This window comes from Protopterus annectens, chromosome 5.part0 (genome assembly GCF_019279795.1).
Source record: "Protopterus annectens isolate FY-2018-M chromosome 5.part0, PAN1.0, whole genome shotgun sequence".
Classification (NCBI taxonomy): domain Eukaryota; kingdom Metazoa; phylum Chordata; order Ceratodontiformes; family Protopteridae; genus Protopterus; species Protopterus annectens.
In genome coordinates, this window is record NC_056735.1 from 1,111,635,502 (window position 1) to 1,111,659,003 (window position 23,502).

At 41.6% G+C, this 23,502-nt stretch overlaps 1 protein-coding gene across 1 annotated transcript in view; it reads right to left on the reverse strand.

The window, feature by feature from the left end:
* Positions 1 to 23,502, reverse strand: part of LOC122802327 (mitochondrial intermediate peptidase) — a 2,150,265-nt gene that overhangs the window by 48,484 nt on the left and 2,078,279 nt on the right. The window contains exon 16 of the mRNA XM_044071968.1: positions 20,330 to 20,404. Coding sequence (XP_043927903.1) covers positions 20,330 to 20,404 — 75 coding nt within the window. The remainder of the gene's footprint in view (positions 1 to 20,329; positions 20,405 to 23,502) is intronic.

Consider the following 23,502-nt stretch of genomic DNA (forward strand, 5'->3'; position numbering starts at 1 on the left):
CTGTTAGAAGACTATAGCAGAGGGAACAGATCTACAAAAATACTAAGCTAGATAGATGTGATAAAAGCAATGAGCAGTGTTAGAACAGACCAGGATCTATCATGCACTATTGCAAACAACAAACTAAAAATTTCAGCACAGGCAGAAAAACTTAGAAGATACGTAGATAAATATAAAGGAAAAGTACAAAATGAGCAATTTATCGATGACCCAAAAAGGTTTTATAGAGAAATGGGAAACACAGTAAACGGAATTGAAAGACTGCCAAAAAAAGAAGAAGAAACAGATACATTTTGGAAAAGTATCTAAGAAGATCCTGTGGAACATAAAGATGCTAAATGCATAGAAGAAGTAAAAGAAAGAATAAGAAGTTTAAAGGTACAGGATATGAAAAGTACAGTTGTGTACCTACCATACATGTAGATGTTCGAGTGTTCTATACATCTAGGTATACAAAACTCTTATAACAGCTACCAAGAAAAAGAAAGAGGTAGCTAAGGAGATAACTCCCATGATAACACATCTCAGAAGATACTCTCGGTCTTGCCAGGCTAGGGGGATGGAGGGTGGGACGCAAGAAAGAAGGCGAGAAGAAGACAACTAACATGGAACGTTATGGTAAGTACATAACTTCTCAATGTTAAGTTGTCAATCTCGCCTTCATTCTTGCTGGATGGGACAGCGTCCCTAGCACCTTGGTCCCGGGTGGCTCAATGGAACAAACTCTTGAGTACAGTGGAACCAAAATCAACCCTACTTCTAGAGGTCATGTCCAGCTTGTAATGAGAAATGAAGGTATGAGGAGAGGCCCATGTGGCCACTGCACAAATGGAGTCCATTGGCAATCCTGCCTGAAAGGCTACTGAAGAAGCTAATGCTCTGGTTGAATGAGTTCTGGGCTAAATAGGGAGCTCTTTATGCCTCAACTGGTAAATCAGCATGATGACAGAGGTCAACCACCTGGACAAGGTTACTTTGGAAACTGGCAGGCCTTGTTTCCCTTCCGCGTAAGACAGGAAGAGCTGTTCTGATTTCCTCGTCTGCTTGGTTCTACCCAGGTAGAAGCGTAATTGACGGTGAACGTCTAGACAATGTAACTTCCGTTCAGACCTATTGGTATAAAGTGGAAAGAAAACAGGAAGATCTATGGTCTGATTCAGATTTTTTTCAAAGAGTACTTTGGGTAAAAAGGACGGATTAGTCCTAAGTGACACTCTATCTTTGTGAAAAACAAGGTAAGGAGGGCGAACAGAAAGGGCTTGAAATCCTGATACCCTTCTCGCTGAAGTGATGGCTACTAAAATCAGAGTTTTCCAAGAGAACAACTTTAATGAACAGGAAGCCACAGGTTCAAAGGGAGGGAGAATTAAAGACGACAGCACCAAATATAGGTCCCATGGTGGGGGAGGATCTTTTACCAGGGGCCTAAGTAAGAGGATTCCTTTTAGAAAGGCTTTACAAAGTTTGTGTGACAATGCTGATCTCTGACAACCCAACATGAAAATTCGCAATGTCTGCCAACTGAACTCTGATGGTGGCTGAAGAAGATCCCATTTGAAAAAGTTCTGCCAAAAACTCTAAGACTGTATGGACAGGGGCTGTAAAGGGGTCAACTTGTTTCTACCCTGCCCAAACAGAGAAACGCTTCCATTTGCTAGCATAAGTCTTTCTGGTAGTAGACTTGTGCGAAGCGAGGATGATGTCACGAACTGAATGAGAGATTGAGGGAAGCCTGACTAGGGTTGGAAGTGGAGCAACCAAGCTGTGAGGTTGAGAGATTGGATAGATTGATGCAGCCCACCCAACTGATGTGTCAGAAGATCTGGCGCGGGGTCCAGATGCCAGGGTTGATCTAGTAGATGACGTTGCAGGAACGGGAACCAAATTTGTCGAGGCCAGTAAGGGGCAACAAGGATCATTCTGGATCTCAAAACAGTTGCTTTCTGGATTAGCTGACTAATTAAGGGAAAGGGGGGAAAGGCATACAGAAGACCCCGGGGCCAATCGTGGACTAGAGCATCTCTGGGGGGAAGACCTGGGAGAGGGAAGAGGGTGAAGAAGTCTGGGCACTTGCTGTTTTGAGGGGTTGCAAAAAGATCGCAGCAAGGCTGACCCCACCTCCTGAAGATTTTTTCCGCTACTAGCTGGTTGAGAGACCACTCGTGGGGCATGAGAATGGCTCTGCTCAGCCTGTCCGCTATGACGTTGGACTTCCCGGGGATATGTGTTGCTACCAGAAACCGTTGAGAAGAGATCGCCCACTGCCACAGTCTGAGTGCTTCTCGACATAGGGGGTAGGACCTGGTTCTGCCCTGCTTGTTGATGTACCACACTACAGACACATTGTCTGTCTGAATTGCAATAGTCCCGGTGGGTAGAGAGTCTTGAAGGGCCTGCAACGCTAAAAGCACCGCTCTCATTTCCAAGACATTTATGTGCAGGTGGCTTTCGAAAGACTGCCATGTGCCCTGGACTGTCCTGCCCTGAAAATGCTCCCCCCCCACCCGATCAGGGAGGCATCCGTTGTCACAGTAGCCACAGGAGGAGGAAGGACAAAGGGTCTCCCTGAAGAAACTGAGGGGAGACCATCCACAACGAAAGGTGTCTTTTGCATGACTGAGTGATTAGAATGCTGTGTGACATTGGAAGCCGTTGAAAGGACCACTGGGAAAACAGCATCCATTGCAGGATTCACATGTGAAAGCGAGCTAGGGGGAGTAATGTGACAGCTGCTGCCATGAGACCTAGGGTTTTTAGTATGAATCTGGCCTGGACTCTGCTCTCTTGTAGTAGGATTTGAACATGACCTCGAATGTCTGAAATTCTTTGTACAGGCAGTTTTGCTGACAGTTCCACAGTGTTTAAAATGGCGCCTATGCAGGTAATAGACTGACAAGGCAGACTTTTCCGAGTTTTTACAGATACCTAGCTCGTTGCAAATTTGGAGGGTATAATCTCTGGAATGAAGTAGCTGACGCTTGGTGGCAGTAAGGAGTCAGTCGTCTAAGTATGTAAAAAACTGGAATCCTTTTCGTCTCAGGTGAGCCGCAACCACTGCTATGCATTTGGTAAACACCCTGGGGGCTGTGGTGAGGCCAAAGGGCAGGGCTCTGAATTGGTAGTCACTGGCTCCCAGCCAGAAGCGGAGAAACCTCCTGGAGTGCCTGTTCATTTTGATATGATAGTACGCATCCTGAAGGTCTATAGAGCACATCCAATTGTCCTGACCCAGGAAGGGTAGAATGGACTGAAGCGTGACCATCCGGAATTTCATTCTTTGAACAGACTTGTTCAGTCTGCTGAGATCCAAAATAGGTCTCCAGTCCCCTGTCTTTTTTGGTACCAAAAAGAACTTGGAGTAGACTCCGGATCCTTGCTGGTCTGCTGGGAATGGCTGGATGGCTCTTTTTTGTAGCAGCTTTGAAATTTCTAGTGCTGCTTGATCCCTCAGACTGGGTGGAACGTCTGGAAGGGGCCCTTTTGGCGGTTGTGGGGTATGAATAAAGGGAATTTTGTAAGCCTCGGATATGATCGACCGTACCCAAATGTCTTGCGTGAGGGAATGCCAGGCTTCTGGGTACAGTGATAGTCTTCCCTGACTGCCTCCAAAGGTGGACAGTCAGGCAGCTCCTCAGGGGTGCTGGAAGGGTTTGTCAGAGAAGAATTCTCTGCTACCCTGATTCTGCGGACCCCCCCCCTGCCCCTCGGGCAGCGTCTATTATTGTTCCCTCCTCTGCCTCTAGAGGGAAGCTCACCACGTTCGTCAGGCAGTACTCCCTGAGGTTTGCGGAACCACATTTTCCCACCTTTCTGACCCTTAGGGTATGGTCTAGAAGGGGTAGAAAAATGGACTCCTACGGCAGAGAGAGTCTTGCCTTCCTGCTCACACCTGGTCAATGTATCCTTCACTTGAGGTCCAAACAAGGCAGAACCATCAAAGGGGGTGTTAGTGAAGGACGCCTTGAAGGGGTCAACAAAGTTGCAAAGCTGCATCCATGCATGTCTCCTTAGAGCGACGCCCGTGCCTACAGCCCTACTTGCTCCATTGGCTGCATAGGAAATGAGCCGCATGGAGGAGTTTACAATAGAGTTTAGGGTCCTCAGCTGGGAATTGATCTTTTCCTGAGACCCCGCAGCTGATGGGTCCTGTAAGGTATCACCCAGTTCCTTGAGAAGGTCTCTCTGGAGACAGGTGAAATGGCACAAATAATTCAGCGAACGCATAGCAAAGGTCGCTGAGGGAAACATCCGCTTGCCATACCTGTCCATAGTCCTAGATTCCTTATTAGGAGGATGGACAGGTACTGAAGAGTCAGCCAACTCCTTTTTAGTGGCCGCCGCCACCAGCATTGCATCAACAGGGACGCCCGTAGTTAGAAACTGCTTGTCAGAAGGGGCTGTAATAAATTTTGTAGGCCTCCGGGGAGTTGGTTCCATAGTATCTGGAGCCGTCCACGCCTTTCGAGCCACCACATCCATGAGCGGGTCGAAAGGCGGAGACACCCAGGAGGTGGAAGGGCGAGATCCGAATGCATCCAGGTACACTGACTCGTCCTCAGAAGGGTTAAGGGCAGACCAGTTTCCCCTCTGCTTAAGAGTCTCCAGGATGTCAGAAAATGAGACATCTTCAGAGGAGGACCTTGGGTCATCCAAGTAAGTGTCCGATGTGACTGACTCAGGGGAGTCTATATGCTTCCTCTTGCATTTTCTCTTTCAAGGGGCTCCCCTGAAGGATCAGGGGAGGCCTCAGAAGAGGAGGATATGCCCAATGGGGGTTCTCCACGCTCGGGATCGAGAGAGCGGGTAGAGACTGAAGCAGTCACCATAGAGGGAGGAGCCGAAGGAGCCAACCGTGGAGCAGCCACAGGGGCCAGCACACTCCTCATGACCTCAAAGGCGCCCCCATCAGGCAAGGAAGGGGGTCCCTGCTCCGAAGAGACAAGGACCCCTCCCAGCATCGAGAGGGACAGCTCCAAGGCCGATGTCCAGGCTGAACTCACCTGCGCCGAAGCTCCGAGAGGGAGAATGGGGTCGGACAAGGGTCCAATGCCACTCGCCCCCTCGGAGCCGACGAGAGAGTCCCGGCACCTGGATCCCTCCAAGGATGGAACCGAGGAAGAGATCAGAGCCAACGAGGGAGCCAAAAGGGGTGGTATCGGCTCCGACGTTCAGACGGTCCTGACCCCTACGATCTCCTGCTCCAAACTCACAGGAAGAGTCGGAGGAGGAATCGAAGAGGGAGAAGTTAAAGCTACTGCCTGATAAGGAGGGCTATGCAACATTTGGGCCAGTGCCTGCGACTTAAGTAGTCTGCTAACCACCCTCTCGAGGTCAGGGTCCGACAGCCTGGAAGACCGAGAGGAATGAGACCTGTGACTCCGCTCTGATAACAAGGGAGACTTCGGAGCCGAGTGGACCGATTCCAGGGAAGGAAACCTGGAACGCTTTTTGCTCGAAGACGGCTCCGACAGCAGAGTTGGAGCCGACTGAGGCCTAGAATCATCGGTTCCAGCCGGAACCGACGCAGTGGTAGTAGTAGCACCGCTTGGCAACGGCTCCGAACATAGAGCCGACGGTTTGGCGGGCTTAGAAGGTTTACCCGATGAAGGCTTAGCCGGGGAACCTTCAGGCTTTAACAAGCCTCTCAAAATAAGTTTATTCCTGTGTTCCTGCAGGACTCTTGGACTGAACGTGTGGCAGACAGAACAAGAGTCCTGCAGGTGCAGAGGGCCCAAGCAATATACACAAGAAGTGTGACCGTCTATCAGAGACATCTTCTGAAAGCACGAGTCACACTTCTTGAAGCCCGAGACCTTAGTGTCTTTAGACATCCTGAAAAAGGGATGACTGACTAGTCACAATCAGTCAAACACACACACACACACACACAAAAAAGTTGTAACAGACTAGGAAAAAATATAACAAAACCCCACACTTTTTAATACAATCTAACAAGGCACAAACACACACAAATAAGAATGGAAGGGGATTGGCCAAGGGCCTATTAGGTGAGGGGAAAAAAACAGTATCAAAAACTACCTAAGAGGGAATCCTAAACAGGGATCTAAGGGTAGTAACGAAAAAACACTGTCGCTAATATTTTAACCCCAAAAAGCTGACTAAAAATCAAGAAAAATATTAATACAACCTGAGCCGGCAAAAAGACGCAACCTCGTAGCTGAAGTGACAAATGACATCTGGGTATATCATGCCTAGCATTATGGGACATAGGATAGCCTTGAGCCGGTAAAAATAGCTCTCGAGCTTTAGTAATAGGCAGAGTCGGAGCCGAGGTTCGGCTCCAAACCCATCCAGCAAGAATGAAGGTGAGATTGACAACTTAACATTAAAAGGTTCCACAGCCATTAATGCCTGTAACTCTTGAGACTCTTCTTGCTGAAGTTATTGCTAGGAGCAGAGTTGTTTTCCATGTTAAGAATTTTATCTCAGCTGTATTGGCTGGCTCGAAAGGAGGCAGTGTGAGTTTTTCCAAGACAAAATTGAGGTCCCATGCAGGTATTGGTGCTCTCCTTGGAGGTCTTATGTTTTTGGCCTCCCTGAGGAACTGCCTAAGCAATGGATGTGAAAAAATAGGTGGGTCTGCATTGTAATGAGCTGAAATGGCAGAGGCATGGATTTTAATTGATGAAAAGGATAGGCCTTTGTCCAGCATCTCAGTTAGATATTGTAAAATCTGACGAATATTTGGAACAAGCGTGTCAATTCCTTGTGCCTGGTTCCAAGCACAGAATCTCTTCCATTTTTCTGCATAAGATTTTCTGGTGCTGGGCCTCCTGGCCTCCAAAATAACATCCATAACCGCTTTAGAGAGAGGTGTATTCTGAATGGTTACACTATCCGCCATGCAGCTAGATTTAGGGTTCTGAGTTGGCTGTGCAGGATCTGATTGATTTGTTGGGTCAGTAAATGAGGAATTTGAGGCAATGTTCAGGCTGGGCCTTGGGACAAGCTCCTTAGGATTGGGTACCAGTGTTGGTGTGGCCAATCTGGGGCAATTAGTATAATTTGTGGCTTCTCTTGTCTGACCTTTAGGAGTACCTTGGGGAGGAGAGGCAGTGGAGGAAAGGCATATACTGTAAGGTTGTTCCAGCAGAATGATAAGGCATCCACTTTCCATGCTTGTTTGTGATAAGTCCTTGTGCAGAATCTCTGAAGTTGGCAGTTGTGAGGGGAGGCAAAAAGATCTATGTCTGGGCATCCCCATTTCCTTGTTATCATGCTGAAGATTTGTGGATCTATTTTCCACTTGTGAGGATCCATGAGGTTTCTGCTTAGTTCGTCTGCCAGAGCATTTATTTTTCCTGGTAGGAATTGTGCTTGCAGGTGTACTTGGTAGGTCAATGCTGTGTTCCACAAAATCATGGTTCGTCTGCAGAGGGATGTGTGCCCCCCTGCTTGTTTATGTACCACATAACTGTGGTGTTGTCCGTCTTTATTAGCAACTGTCCTGGATGAAGTAGGTCCTTGAAGGCTGTCAGGGCATTTTGTACAGCTAGCATCTCTTTTTGATTGATGTGATGATGCCTTTGGCTTGGGGGCCATGTGCCCTGAATTCATTTTCCTGCCATGTGGACCTCCCAGGCATAATCTAATGCATCTGTTGTTAGTGTTTGCCTGGCTGTGGGTAAAGTGAATGGCTGTCCCTTGTTGTGGTGACAGGCCTGTGCCCACCATCGAAACTCCCGTTGCAGGCAGGGAATGAGTGAAATTAATGATTCCAGGCTGTGGCAATGTTGAGTCCAAACACTTTTTAGATACCATTGTAGTTTCCTCATATGCAGTCTTGCATATGGAATTACCAGAATGCAGGAGGCCATGTAGCCCAGAGCCTGCAGAATTTTTCTTGCAGATAACTGGGTCTTTGTTGCCATGCTTTTGAAGTAAGAAGTCAGTTGCCCTTGTTTGTCTGGCGTGAGATAAGCCATCTGGGCAGTTGTATTTAAGCTTGCACCCAGGAGTATTATCTCTTGAGAGAGTACTAGCTTTGATGTATTTTCGTTTACTGTGTACCCTAGGCAAATTAGTAATCTTTTTACAAACACCAGATGCTGTAGTAGGATATCTTTGGTCTCTGCTTGAATAAGGCAGTCGTCCAAGTAGGGATATATTTGAATTCCTCTTTGTCTGCAAAACACAATTACTGGTGCCAGGCATTTTGTGATGACCCTGGGAGCAGTAGATGAGCCAAAGGACAATGCAGAGAATTGGTAGTGCATTGAGCCAGCTATGAATCTGAGGTATCTTCTGCAAGATTGTCTGATTGGGACATGCAGGTATGCCTCTTTGAGGTCCAAAGTTACAAGCCAAGCCTTCTTGCCCAGCATGGGCAGAAGCTGCTGCAGAGTCAACATTTTGAATTTCGGAACGTCCAGAAAAGTATTTAGAATAAACAGGTCCAGAATTGGTCTCCATGCTTTGTCCTTTCTTGGTACTAAGAAAAGTCTTGAGTAAAATCCTTGTCCCTGCTCTTGTTGTGGCACTGGCTGAATAGCCCTCATGTCCATGAGAGATGAAACTTGTTTTTGTGCCTCTGCCCATTGATTGCGTGTCAGGTCTGGCATACCTTTTGACTTTGGAAGGGTGTGAAAGTGGAACCTGTAGCCCTGAGAGACTATATTTAGGACCCATTTGTCCTGGGTGATCGTGTGCCAATTTTGTGAAAAAAGTGCTAGTTTTCCCCCTAAGGGTGCTGCCAAAAGATAAATGCTTGGCATTGGCAGAGGGAAGTCATTGGGACTGTTTCCTATATGGCTGTGATTTGTCTTCTCTGCTTTTGGAGGTAGAAGCACCCCATTGTTTGGGCCTGTATGAGCCCTGGGGCTGTTGTCTGCCTCTTTGTGGCCTGTCTGAAATGGGAAAGGACCAATTCTTAGGCCAGTTCCTGCTAAATCTGGGTGGCTGTACCTATAAGAAATCCTTCACTGTCTGCATAGATTTAGCTTTATCCTCCATTTTCTTCAACACCTCTTCCGCCTTAACACCAAACAAAGTATCATGCTGTAATGGAGCATCCAATAATTTTGCTTTAACATGATCAGGCAGAGTTTGTTCCTTTAACCAAGCATGCCTTCTAATAACAGAACCTGTTACAGTGGCCATGCAAGAGGCCTTCAGTGAATCATAACCACATTGCAAAGTATGTTTTCCCACTTGTTCAGCTGCATGCAATAAATCCTACAATTACATGTTCTCAGAACATTCAGAATTTGTCAACATTTTCTGTTTTAACAGAGACATTAAGTTTTGCTGATATTTAAGCATATGAAACTGACAATTTAAAGCCCTTACAGCCAAGGTAGTTGAAGTGTAAACTTTTTTCCCCCCATCTGTCCAGTGCCCTATAATCTCTATCTGAGGGGACAGAGTTTTTTGAAATAGCAGCCTTGACCCCTTTGGGACCCTGAGAAATAATTTCTGGGACAGCAGCAGGGTTTTTATATAGAAATTTATGAGAATCTGGTACCCTGTAGTATCTGTCTGGCTTAACAGGTGCAGGAGGTAAAGAGTTGGGAGACAGGCCGGACTCTGAAAATACATCATCTACAATGTCTAGAAGAGGTGGAATAGCAAGTGGTCTGTGCTGAGGTAAAAGAAGAAAGTCCTGAGCCTTTTCTTAGAATCTGAATAATCTTGGCTCTCCCAGTGGAAATGCTTCCTCATGGTATGCAGGGTTTCCCCAAATGAGTAATCCTCAGGAGGAGAAGCTGAAGGAATAGATTCTTTAGCATCAGAATCCTCATAGGGAGGAACAGAGTATCCCTGTTCTAAAGAGGAGTCAGAGGAAATGGAAACCTGATCAGAGGAATCATATTCTGCATCTTGCCTAGGCCTCTTATCAGGCGGGAGATGGGAACCCCTGATCAAAGTAATTAGGTCTTCGGCCATTTTGAGCATCTGTTTTTTAGGCATAGAAGTCTGTCCTGGAGAATGTACTCGTTTCCTTGTCTTTAAAACTGTTTTAGTCTTTGTCTTGGATGCTGAAACTGGCTTGATATAAAGCTGTGTAGGTCTGAAAACACCCTCAGAGGCCGATGCCTGCTCAGCGGCTCCAGACCCATCTGAGGGATGAGTTTCCGAAGGCCCAATAACTTGAGTATCCAGAGGCCTAGTTGTCTCCATGTGGGAGTTGGAGGCACCCTGTGGCTCTGAGGTAGCGGGTGTCAGGGGCTGCGAAAGTGCCTCACTGAGAACCGGCGACTGGCCTAGAAGAGGCTTTGTCATTGGTTTTGGATGTCGGATGCCTGTCCTTTTCTTTTTCCTTGCGCTTTTTATGAATTCCGGTCGTCGGTTGTTCCGACGACATTATATAGTTAAACCTTCGGCCAAAGTAATGAAAAGCAAAATCGTACCGACGCTTAATAGTGCGTTGGTTAAATCTAGCACAAAACCGACAACTAGCAACGTCGTGATCAGGGCCTAGGCAAGGTATTCAGTAAGAATGACAATCCTTATGAGGTATTTGCTTCCCACAAGAAAAATAATTGTTAACTTTTTCTGACATCGGTCTGGAGCAAGAAAAAAAGTTTCCCCAACGGGGTACTTAGCTTTATAGAAGATTTCGGATCTGAAATTCAGTTTAGAAAATCTCAGGAGTCTGCCGACCGGCACTTGCTAACTGTTTTTGCTTCGGGCACCGCGCGGCAAGAAAGACTGAAGAAAATGGCGTCGGCTGCATCTTTTATACACCTGAAGCACTGACGTCAGGGAAAAGGCGACAGCAACCGACGCTGGACCAGGACTTTGGAATTCAGGCAGACTGCGGGTAGCCTGCCAGCAGGATAACCCAAGTGTAATGACTGCAACAGTGAAAGTAGTAGTAACAGCCAGAGAGATTGAAACAGAGTTAAGAAAAGCCTCTAATTGGAAAACTCCAGGCCCAGATGCAGTACTTAAAAAAATGAACATCTTTGCACGAAGATTTAGCCATGAGTAAGAAGTATTTATATGCACACCCCAAACAGACACCAACCTGGCTAACAAAATGAAAAACAATACTCTTACTTAAGAGTGAACCTACAAGCTACCCTACAAATTATAGGCCAATAACTTGCTTTCTGACGACGTATAAACTATACCTGGGAATTGATGCTGACAGAGTATAGTCATTTAGAAGAAAACTCAATTATGGCAGTCGAACAAAAGGGCAATACAAGAAAGTGATATGGAACAAAGGATCATTTGTTGTTAAAGTCATAGTGGAGAACTGTAAAGAGGGGCAGAATCTAAGTATGGCGTGGACTGACTACAAAAAAGCATTTGACAGTGTCCCACATTCATGGATAAAAGAGTGCTTAAAAATGTACAAGATACGCCCTACACTGATCGACTATATTACAGTAACCTTGAATCAGTGGCAGACCAAAACAACACTGACATCTTGGAATAAAATCTAAGCTATAAACCAATTTGCTCTTCCTGTCCTAACTTACACTTTTGGAGTGATTAACTGGCCCAAAAAAATGTGTTGGACAGATTAGACAGGAAAACAAGAAGGATGCTTCATGCTCACCAAATGATTTATAAAAATTAGTGTATAACAAGATTACATATTTCCCATTCCAAAGGAGGGATGGGCCTCCCTGAAACTAATTACATGTATAGATCTGCAATCATGGGACTCCACACATATCTGCTGACCTCACAAGACCCAAACATAGTGAAAGTTTTGAAACATGAGGAGAATAAATAAAAGATTACTTCTCTGCTGAAGCATATCGGCATCAAGTAGGAATGGAAATCAAAACAGAAGTAGATAAAAATCAGGCAGCAACTGAATGTGCCAATAAACAAAAAAAAAAAACAAAAGAAAGAATATAAGTTGAAGAATCAAATGAGAAGGCAAGAAATATGGAAAATGCACAAATATAGTTGCAAATATACAAAACTTCTGGAAGAACCTCATGTTGATCAGGAAAGAATGTAGGAATGGTTAAGGAGAGGTGAATTCAAACCAAGAGATGAAATGTCAAGATGGTGGGCTACGTACATGCTGGTTTACAAAGTCCATTGAACATGTGGGAGAAACAGACAAATGTAGGTTTTGTAAAACCAAACTGGAAACAGTCACACACTTTTTTGCTGGTTGTGATATACTAATGGCAGGAGGACTGTATACTGAAAGGCATAACAATGTGGCAAGACAGTTGCACTGGGGATTGTGCAAACATTATGGTATTGAAGTGGCTGAAAAACACTGGAAACATAAGCCACAAAGCATCAGAGAAAATGATGAAGTCTACACCACATGGGATCACCCATTACCAACAGTTCAAAAGACAGATGCTAGAAAACCAGAACATAAGCCAAAAGCATCAGAGAAAATGATGAAGTCTACACCACATGGGATCACCCATTACCAACAGTTCAAAAGACAGATGCTAGAAAACCAGATATAGTGGTCCATGAAAACAAGGCAAAAGTGGCATTGACCATTGAAATCCCCACACCCAGTGACTACAGTGTCTTGCATACAGAGAGAGACAAACTCATAAAATATCAGATTTTGCAGGCAGAAATGAGAGCAATGTGGAAGAAAGATACCCAGACAGTTCCAATAGCAGTAGGAGCAACGGGTCTTATGAAAAAGAATCTACAATCATATTTAGATAGGTTTCCAATACATGTAACTTCATATGAATTGCAGGAGTCATTAACAGGCACACTGTGGGTGCTGCGAAGAGCAGTTCTGTCTGACATCAAAGACTAAAACAATACCAATTCGAACTTTAATTGTACTTTGACTTAGGAATGGGGTTCATTCCAGTTATAGTATTAAAAAACCAAAAGATTTGGAGAAATTAAAAAAGGAGCAAAATGAGATATTCCAGGGTGACTGTCACTGCTGCTCTTTTGTCTTACTCTTAACCCATTAAAGCTGTCTACTTAACAGATTAGGTGATGGTTACAATTTGGCTCACAGACGACAACAAAGTATAAGGACTTGTCTTTTTTATGGACTTAAAACTGTATAGTTCATTAGATGAGGAACTGAAAAGACAACTGCAAGTGGTCAAAACTTTCTCAGATGATGTAAGAATGCGATTTGGTCTTGATAAATGTGCAAAAGCAACATTTAAAGCAGGAAAGCTGCAGCACCAAGAAAATATCAGTCTGGGACAGCAATGTAATATAAAGGAACATGAGCAGGATCAACAATGAAACGTGAGAAAATTCAAACAAAACTCAGTAAGGAATATTTTAGAAGACTAAAATTAATACTGAAAATAATCCTGACATCTAGGAACAAAGTTCAAGCTACAAACCAATTTACAATTCCTGTTCTAAATTACAGTTTTGGGGTGAGTGATGGCCCCAAAAGGTATTGGATCAGTTGGACAGAAAAACATGAAAAAATGTTTCACGCTTATGAAATGATATATAAAAATCAGTGTATACCAAAATTATTTATTCCTCATTCTGAAGGCGGTATGGGCCTCTATGAAATTGATCACACATACAGATCTGCAATAATAGGACTGTATACATAAGAACAGGCTCAGAAAATCTTGCAACTGATTTTAAGTAAACATACAGAAACATTTTTACTAAGCAGAGTTAAATCTAATTATTTTTGCATAAAAAATATGTAAAATGGCCAGTAAACTAATTTTTTGAATCCCTCACTATGGAAAAAAATCCTCTATCGTCCCTCTTCATAAAAGTAAAATCGCTACTGATGTCTCACCTCTCTCAAAAATTCTTGAAAGATGTATTCATAAACAACTTCTCCACTATCGGCAGCAGGAACGGCTCAATGTATTCATAAACAATTCCTCCACTATCACCAGCAGGAACGGCTCTTAACATCCACCATTCACTGACACCATAAACAAATAAAGAGACTGAGGCAAACTTGTCCCCCCTCCCCAATTCCCTTACCTGTCAAAGCCTTCAATACAATTTTTCACTCCAGCCTCATGTAGAAACTGTTGTAGCTTGGACTATCCCCTTTCTTCATTACTGTGGTTCAATAGCAATTTAACTGACAAGCTTCAGTCTACAAACTACCACTCTCTCTCTCCCTACCTGCATGTCTCCATTGATCTACCCCCCAAGGCTCTATCCTTGGTCCTCCTCCTCTTTAGTATCTCTTCTCAATTATCTGTATACCTTTGTAAGTCTTGCCTCTCTCATACAATATGCTGATGACTCTACACTTGTATATTCATCTAATAACCTGCCTCAACTCCTCCATATTACGCAAGAACCTTTCTCTTCAGTTGAGAAATTGCTCTACAATGTTCAGCTACTACTAAGCTCTAAAAATAAAGTTATTACTATTCTTCCGCAAATCACACATCCCTAACAAAGCAAAATTTAAAGGCTTTTCATTAAACAAAACTGAATCTGAAGCAGTCTCTCACACAAAACTTATTTTTATTTGTTGAAGCACCTTTATTGAATTATCACTTGTGTCACAGGCAAACATACATCTATATAAAAGAAAACAAACCATATTAACATGTTCACAGTTACAAACATTATACATCACATGTAGTCTTCTGTACAATATAATCAATCCAACACTATATACATTGGTCAGTTCCTGTTTTCCCTTAAAAATCATTCCTCCTCCAACACTATATACATTGGTCAATTCCTGTCTTCCCTTAAAAATCATTCCTCCTCCAAAACATTTTTTTTGCGTGTATTGTTCCCACAATTTCCATTTTTTAATATAATTTTCTCCTAAAGATCTCACTTCCTGTTCTTTTATCAATGTTACAATATTCATCACTTCAAATATGATTAGTTTAGCACTTGGGTGTTAATAGGGAAGATAGAATGTTATGCAGAAGTTATAGCTAGTGAATGGGGACAACTTATCCCACCTCTTACCCTCTTCCCCCCAGATAAAATTATTCAACTCTTCATTAATTACTATCCATAACTTCTCCTCTGGTTGATAAAAATATGTCCATTATGTATATAAATCTATAGGGACTAAAAACATTTTACTGCCTGTATCATGATATCCATAGCCACAGTTTTCTCAATTTTTGTTTTAGCTTTTGTTTAGTCTCTTCCCACATATCCTTAGCTGCCATAACAGAATCCTTTTAATCCACATTCCTAAACAACATGTCCCCATAAGTATTTGTGCTGCTGAGCCAGATGGCGTGTGGGTACACAGTTTACAGCTATAGACTGCTTTATCTTCATTAATTTTACAGCCAAAGAAAACTTGAAACTGTCTCAGAATGTTACACAACACTGATATGTCCTTTTCTGGTTTTATCACGTGTAAAATAATATCTCCAAACACGCCAGATTTTCTTGATTACCATACCAATTATATTCTTGAATTTCTGAGTCCCTTATTTTCTATGCAAATGGTTTTAAATCCAATGCAAATAACAAAGGGAAAAGAGAACATCCCTGGCCTGGTTCCTCTGTTCAGACATAACATACAAGACAGAAACTTTCCCCCTTTGATTTTTGCCTCGAAACCCTCATATATCCTTGTAATTAACTACTGTTATAAGGGAATGCAAATGTTTCATTGCTCTACTCATAAATCCCAGCTAACTATCAAATGTTTTCTTTGCATTATGACCCACCAACAAAAATGGCAGTATTTTCTTGCATTCTGCTTCCGTCTGAATACTGCTCTGTTAATGTCAAATGTTTGCCTCCCATCGACAAAACCACAATGCTTCATAACTATCAATTTTGGCAGCACCTTTGTCATTCCTTTAGCCATTATAGACATAAATATTTTAAAATCATGGTTTAAAATTGAACTAGGCCTATGCGAAGCTGGATATGATGGGTCTTTACCATCATTAGGTATTACAGCCACCACAGCTTTTTTTTCCAGGATACTGGTGCTTCCCTTTCTTTTAAAATACTGTTAAACAAAACTTTCCAGATCTTAATCACTTTCTTCCCTTCCAGCTTCCAACCTTCCATATGAATACCATCGTTTCCTGAAGAGTTTCCTGCAGACTGATTATACATCACCATTTTTATCTAATCTCCTCCTACTTTAGCTGTACCTCTAATCTTCTATTATTTAAGTCTTCCATACATATTTCCATTCGTGGTCTTTCTTGATTTTTGCATTTCTCTACTTTATACAAATTTTATTAAATTTCTGAAATATCTCTAATATCTTATAGGATCTGTGGCTCTTTTTACTGTTACAGGCTCCCTAAGTTTGGCAACAACCCTTTCTACTTTGTGTTGCCTAACACGTTTGTGCTAAAAGTTTTTGTAGTCTTGAGTTCTTATCAAAAAACAGTTGCTTAACAGCAATCTTTCTAAACTCATGCATATTATCCAGACACTCCCTTATTTCCTCTTTAGCACTCTACAGTTGTGCCTGTTCTTGTTCTGAGAGATTCCCCTTATTCTGCAATACATTAACTTTTGTCAGCCCCTATAAATAATTCTTACTTCCTATCCATATCTCTTTTTCTTTCATTTCTACCGTAGTTTTAAACTCCACTTTAGTTTTATCCCACTCACTAGCTATAACTTCTGATGAACTTTCTATCTTCCCTATTAACACACAAATAATTTCCACTACTCATTCCTTACATTCCTCTACTTTTAATAGATAAGTGGTGAAGCACCAGTGACTCATTTTTTACTTCATTGCCCTTCATTTTTATCTTAATTATTGGCACATGATCTGAAACAGTTATTGAATGTGTCAAAGCTCTCAATTAAATTTGTGCATGTTCATGTGAAATATAATTTCTGTCTAGTAAACAGCCCAGTTATTGTACTTTGGGTAATAATATGCAAATTGTCTCTGAGTTCCTATTACGGAATTCACTTCCTCCATATCACACAACATACAAAACTTCATTGAGTGATTATAAATGACAGCATTAAATTTGTTATTTTGAACTTGCATGTTCAAAATAATATAAAAAAATGACTCTCAAAAATTAGGAATGCTCTACAGGCATAAACACTTCCTCAGTAACACCACTAAAACTACTCTTGCCACTACCTACCTTCTCACATCTTTCCTATATGGGTGCATCCATACTAACCAACCTTCAGGCTAATGTTTACTAGCTGAAATCTTTTGTTTTCTATTTCATTCTACAACTGTGTATCTAATGTGTATTGTGCCTTGTTTAACTTTATTTGTTTTAAGTAAAGAATATCAAGGCTTAATTTCAAATGTGTGTCTGGTGGTTGATGTATTAGTTTAAATGCATGTATACTGAACTGGTATAATATTAACTGCTCACATCCATCTTCTGAAAAACTACTCAGGTTACTGTTACCAGAGAAGTATATTACAACTGGCTTATTTTAAGATAAAAGAGTAACTGCAGTTATGACATGATAGACTCGTTTTGATGGTGGCAGTGTTGCTGAAAATTCAGGAAAAGAGGTACTGTCACAATGAATGCATCATCAGCCCCTCTTGGGAAGATATATGTATGTACACAAATTTTTCTTGGCTAAGTTTTAATTAATGTTGGTTAGAAAACATTAAAAGGCTTTGAGCTGACAGCAATTGGATAAGGTCTTGTGAAGCCAATGACTATTATTTTGCTCTGCAGTTGTTCAATGCAAGGTGTATTTGGATGTGGAAAGTAGGTCATAATCTGAGACAGAAATGTTTGCCCCAACATATTAATTGGTGCCACATATGTAAATTTATACCCCCATTCATCATACCCAGAACCTGATAGGCTGGTATAGCTGTAGAAGTTAAAGGATTTTTGGACTTATCTTGACCATGACAAGAGGTAATGAAAGTGTAAAAGACTACTATATATACTTTTTTCTATCTACATGCATAACCCTATGCCAACCATTACATAATATGTAAAGGACATACTATGGCCTTTGTATGGGCAAGAAAAGCTGAAAAGGAAGCCTAAGAAACCTTAAGTAACACTCTTGAGAAATGGAAAGATTTTTGAAAATATAACGGGCCTGGCTACTAACCTCTTCTAACCTTAAGGATAGGGCAAGAAAAAAAAGGAAGATTTAAAGGCATCCTTGCTTTCTGATACTTTCTATAACTTGGTCTCTGCCATGGTTACTTGTTTAGGCATAAAGTAGGTCTTTCTGCATTGCCTCCACCGATCTACTTCTAACCCTGCTACATACTTCTCCAATTCTGACCAGCTTAAGCTCTGTAGTAACCCAAAAACTCCAACAATGCTATAACAAAGTTGTAAAATTTGTCATTAATCTACCCCATATGGCACATCACTGCTCAACACTCAAAGACAAACTGGCTAAAGTTCTCGGATGTAGTTACCTAAACATAACTACTGAAAATCCATAAACTATCCATTAAACAAAAACAATGCCCAAGTCTTGAATATCTCATTCATTTAAACATCCTTAAGAGAAATATTTGTTCTGCAGGCAAACTAATACAGCAGGTGTCACTCTATACTCTTACATGTGTCGCTAGATGTGAAACTCTCTTCCACTCTCACTAAGAAAAACTGAAAAGCTACATTCCTTTAAAAATGCATTTCAGTAACATCTTATCCATATTTGGCTCTGCTCTTAATGAAACTTCTGACTAAGATTACATGCTAAAGGTCTGCTACACTGTACTATGCATCACACTCCATGTATTGGAACCTACATTTTTTTTACATTATTCAATGCAATATCATGCTGTGTCTTCTAATGTGAATATTATGCTACAATTATATTTCTGAATACTCTAGCTGTCAAAGTTATGTTTTATTTCATTTGTATTGTTATTATTCTAAGTACATCTGAACATCCTAGGTAATGCTGTGCAATGTTTCTATCTGAATAACTGAGCTATATTTGTAAATGTATTCAATGTTACTTGCTGGATCTTTTCTCCCCAGGCCTCTGCTGAAAAGGGGCTTCTACCCACAGTCAGACTTTCCCAGTCAATAAATGCAATGAATAAATAAACTTGCCTGCAGGGAGCCTCAGTGAAAACATAAAACAATGTATGTGTTGTGCTTAGGACCAAACAAATCAGACACATATTATGATCCTCCAAAGGGATAATTTGTTTCAATAGTGCCACAATGAACAAAAAAATATATAGTTTCATCAGTGGAAAAGAACTATAAGATGGAGGGACTACTCCGATATCAAAAAGACATTCTGCATAGACAGAGGAGGAGAAAATGACTGCCCAACTGGTCTAACATCTACAACAGCAAATCCTGTAAGTATTTACAAGCAACAATACTTCTTAGCAGCCAATTACATACTCACCTTGTGAATAGCTCTTATATGATAAACAGAACCACCACCTTAGATAGCCCATGGTACAAATTATGTGAAAAAGATGCTATCTAAAAAATTGTCAATATAATTCTGTGAATTTATTATTTTTATTGCAACTACAAATACTATTATTGTGTGCAGTCTTGGCATGTTGTCTCTTTCATCTGTTATCTGGATTTTTTTTTTTATTTTACTTCCATGAAAATATTACTACAGTTGTGTTTTCTCTACCATGTCACAGCATCCTGCATTATACTTCTTCCTGTTTCACAGATATCTAAGTTTTCATTTGAAACAAAACCTGACCCATGTAGTCAACCATGCAAAGTGGCTACTTTTACAGCTAATCCAAACAGCTAATAAAATGCATTAAACAGGAGACAGCAGCCAGTGTATTTCAGTTTTTTTTCTGTGCACTATCAGGTCCAGTTATAGGGGGCAACTGGTTTAAAATGACATTTTAAAAAATAAAGCAAACACTTTACAGGTTCACTAATTTTGTAATTCAAAAGTCTAATTTATGGCAGAAACACGCAGCCAAGCTCACACATTTTTGGTAAACCATTAATATGGACATTCCACAAACATGCAGTAGTGCTTGCTGTACCTATGTCATCATTTATGGCTAAAAGGATGTAGGATACAATTTATGGGAAAAAACAACAGTGAGCATACAGCATTAAGACTGCAACAATTAAATTCATCCAGTTACTGCATCACGCTAAATTTGCCAAGGGAGGATGTTTCAATAGCAAGCAAGGCCAAAAAAACCCTATGACTCAACAGGTAATTAAAAAAATGTGAACAATACACATATACTAATGTTTGAAACACAACCGGTTTCCACTTTTTTCTCAAATGTTTTGTAGTACAGTCTGAGGAAGTCCGATTTGGATGAAAGCGCTTACTGTTTATTGTGACTAAGTATTTTGGATTATTAAATCATCTTTATCACATCTTTTGGCTGTGCTTGTGGTTCTTGGAGACAACCTTTATTAGATTACTTTATTCATGACTAAAAATAGCTCAAAGCTCAAAATGTAACAAAAAGGTGTGTAAATAACTACAAGATGTTACAATATCTACAGCTAGGTAAACCTACCTGGAGCTGCATATCTGCTGCTGCGCAGACCTTCTTGGACTCGCACAAGCGGGAGATCATACTTTTTGGCAGTGGCTTTAAAGCAAAAAAAAAAAAAAAAAAAAAACTGCATTAATTTTTGATCACAGAAAATTTTGCAGAACAAGGAGGTTTTAATACTGGACATGTCATCTTCCATAAATACATGCTATCCTTGAGATTAAATGACTACACGCTCCTCATTCATCCCCCCACCAACAGCAGGAGTTGTATTTTTTTTTTAAGAGCACACAGAATTGCCTCCATACCTTAGCAAATTGTGTCCTTTTAAATAATGCCTCTGATACAGTTAAGGACTGCAAGTTTCTATGACTGAGATTTGGTATATATAACATTGCTTTTACAGCAACTCTTCTAAGAAATACATTGCAAAACACAGAGTGTATATTCATGTATGACCACATGAAATAACAATGAGGTGATTAAAAACTAGGACCAATGGGAAGGTTTGCGATAGTGACAGCATGCTATTAATTAGATGTAAAACCCACTGTATATGACACAACTTTGCAGCCAAACTGGTGTGGCCTACTGCCCCATCACCACTACTTTTCATGCACGCCTAATGAAATCTGGCTCACCAAAATAAAGAAATCGGTTGTGGATATAACTGCTTTTGCTTACCTGAATCATTTCATGGAATAAGCAGACACATACAAGTCAGCAGAGTATAACATATAGATCTTACATTTTTTAACTTCTGGAATGCAACCTGGATTTTAAAACTGAGTCTTGCTCTTAAGCGAAGCAAGAGGAAACATAAAAAGAAGTTATGTACTCACCATAACGTTCCATCTGTGCTGTCCATTTTCATTCACCTCAACATATGGGACTCGAATCCGACTTCAGATCCAATTCAGCTTGCAGAAACCAACAAACTCTCGAGCTCTTCCCTATTCCCTACTCTCTCACCTTGGATAATGCATACAGCTTGAGAGAAGGAGAAGAAGAAAAAACAAAGAACTATGCAAGATGCCATCACTGGACTTTAAATCCAAGTGAGCAAGGGATGCTGACTGTGTCCTAACAAATATGTTTCTTGTCAGAGGGAATGTGAACCAAAAAAGGCCGGGGGTTGGAGGATGGGGAGATGTGGCTGAATGAAAATGGACAACACAGATGGAACATTATGGTGAGTACATAACTTCTTTATCTGATGTTGTCCATTTTCATTCATCCTTAACATATGGGACAGAGTCCCCAACTACCTGAAGGAAGGATGTTCCTCAGAACGCCAAACCAAACACCATTCCTCCCCTTGAGACCAGATGTAATTTGTAGTAATTGATAAAGGTATGCGGATTTGACAAAGTAGCAGCAGCGCAAATATCATTCATGGAAGCTCTGCACTGAAAAAAATGTAGAAGTTGCCACAGATTTGGTAGAATGAGCTCTTACAGGTATGTGAAGGTGCAGATTCAATTTCACATGCACCAAAGAAATACATTACATTATCCATCTGGCTATAGTTACTTCTTTGACAGGTTGCCCCAACCTATGGTGCACAAAAGAAGCAAAGAGTTGGTCTTTTTTACTGTAATCTTTTGAACGATGCAAATAGTAACGTAACTGTCTATGGACATGCAATGAATGCAGCAAGAATTCCCCTTGGTTACTGAAATTTGGAAAGAATTCTGGAAGATGAATGGTCTGATTAATATTAGATTCTGACATCACCTTTGATAGAAAAACACTGGTCCATAAGGTAACTCTATCCTTGTGAAAGACTAGTAAGGGGATTTATCTCTGACATTCTCCTGGCTGAGGTTATAGCAACCAGAAAGGCTGCCTTCCAAGATAGGAATTTAAAATCATATTTGGCTGCAGGCTCAAAGGGAGATTGAGTCAGGGCCTGCAGTACTAGAGTTAAATCCTATTGGGGGGGGGGGGGCAGGGTCTTTAAAGGGAGGTCTTGGCAAAGAGTAGCTTTCAGAAATACTTTACAAATTTTTGCAGAAGCCAAGGAAGAACTGTGTAACCCCACATGAACATTTGAAATTGCTGCAACTGAGTGAACTTTAATAGTAGATGTGCTTGCTCCTTTATTAAACACTTCTGCTAGAAATTCGAGGACTGCATATGTAGGAGCTGTACAGGGTTCTGTGCAATTTTGCTCCACCTAATAAACAAATCTTTTCCACTTGCATTTGTACTTTGTACAATTTCCTAGTAGAAGGTTTAAGGGACGATAAGAAAATAGAACAGACTGCAGAAGAAAGCATGGGTTGCTTGGCCATTAACGGAATTGAAGAAACTATGCGGTCAGTCTGAGGTTGGGAAGATATGGGTGAATCAGTCCTCTAGGATGAAACAAAAGGTCTGGAGTCAGATCCAGAATTCAAGGTGGAGAAAGTAGGTGAGGCCAAAGAAATGGGAACCACACTTGTTGAGGCCAGTAAGGTACAATGAGAATTACTGTGCTCTTCAGTCTGGCTGCCTTCTGTAAGTATCTGGGGATCAAGGGAGTTGGGGGATAAGCATATAGCAGATCAGGGGCCAATTGTGGAGAAGAATGTCCCTCGGTGGCTACCCCACTAGGGGGATTAGGGCAATAAAGCTGCCACATCTTTTGTTTACGGGAGATATAAAAAGGTCGCAGCAAGGCTGATTGACCCCACTGATGAAAAATCATTTTCATCACTTTGGGGTTGAGGGACCACTTGTGAGGTAAGCGAATGGACCTGTTGAATTTGTCTGCTATCAGGCTAGACTTCCCCAGAATGTGCATTGCTACCAGAAAACGACTGGAGGCTATCGCCCACTGCCACACACTGAGAGATTCTCAACACAGGGGGTATTGACTTTGTTCCTCCTTGCTTGTTGATATACCAAACTACTGACATATTGTCTGTTCGAACTGCAATTGTACTTAGAGGGAGAGAATCTTGGAATGCTTGCAATGCTAAAAGCACCACTCTCATCTTCAGAACAATGATATGCAGGTTGGCCTCTATGGGAGAACAAGTGCCTTGGACTGTCTTCTCCAGATAATGCCCCCCCCACCCAATCTAAGAAGCGACCAAGATCACTATCGCCTTGGACTGAGGTGGTATGAACAGGCAACCTTGTTGGGGCTGACATGACTGTGTCCATCATGAGAGGTAATTTTTGCATCTCTGAGTCACCCTTATCTA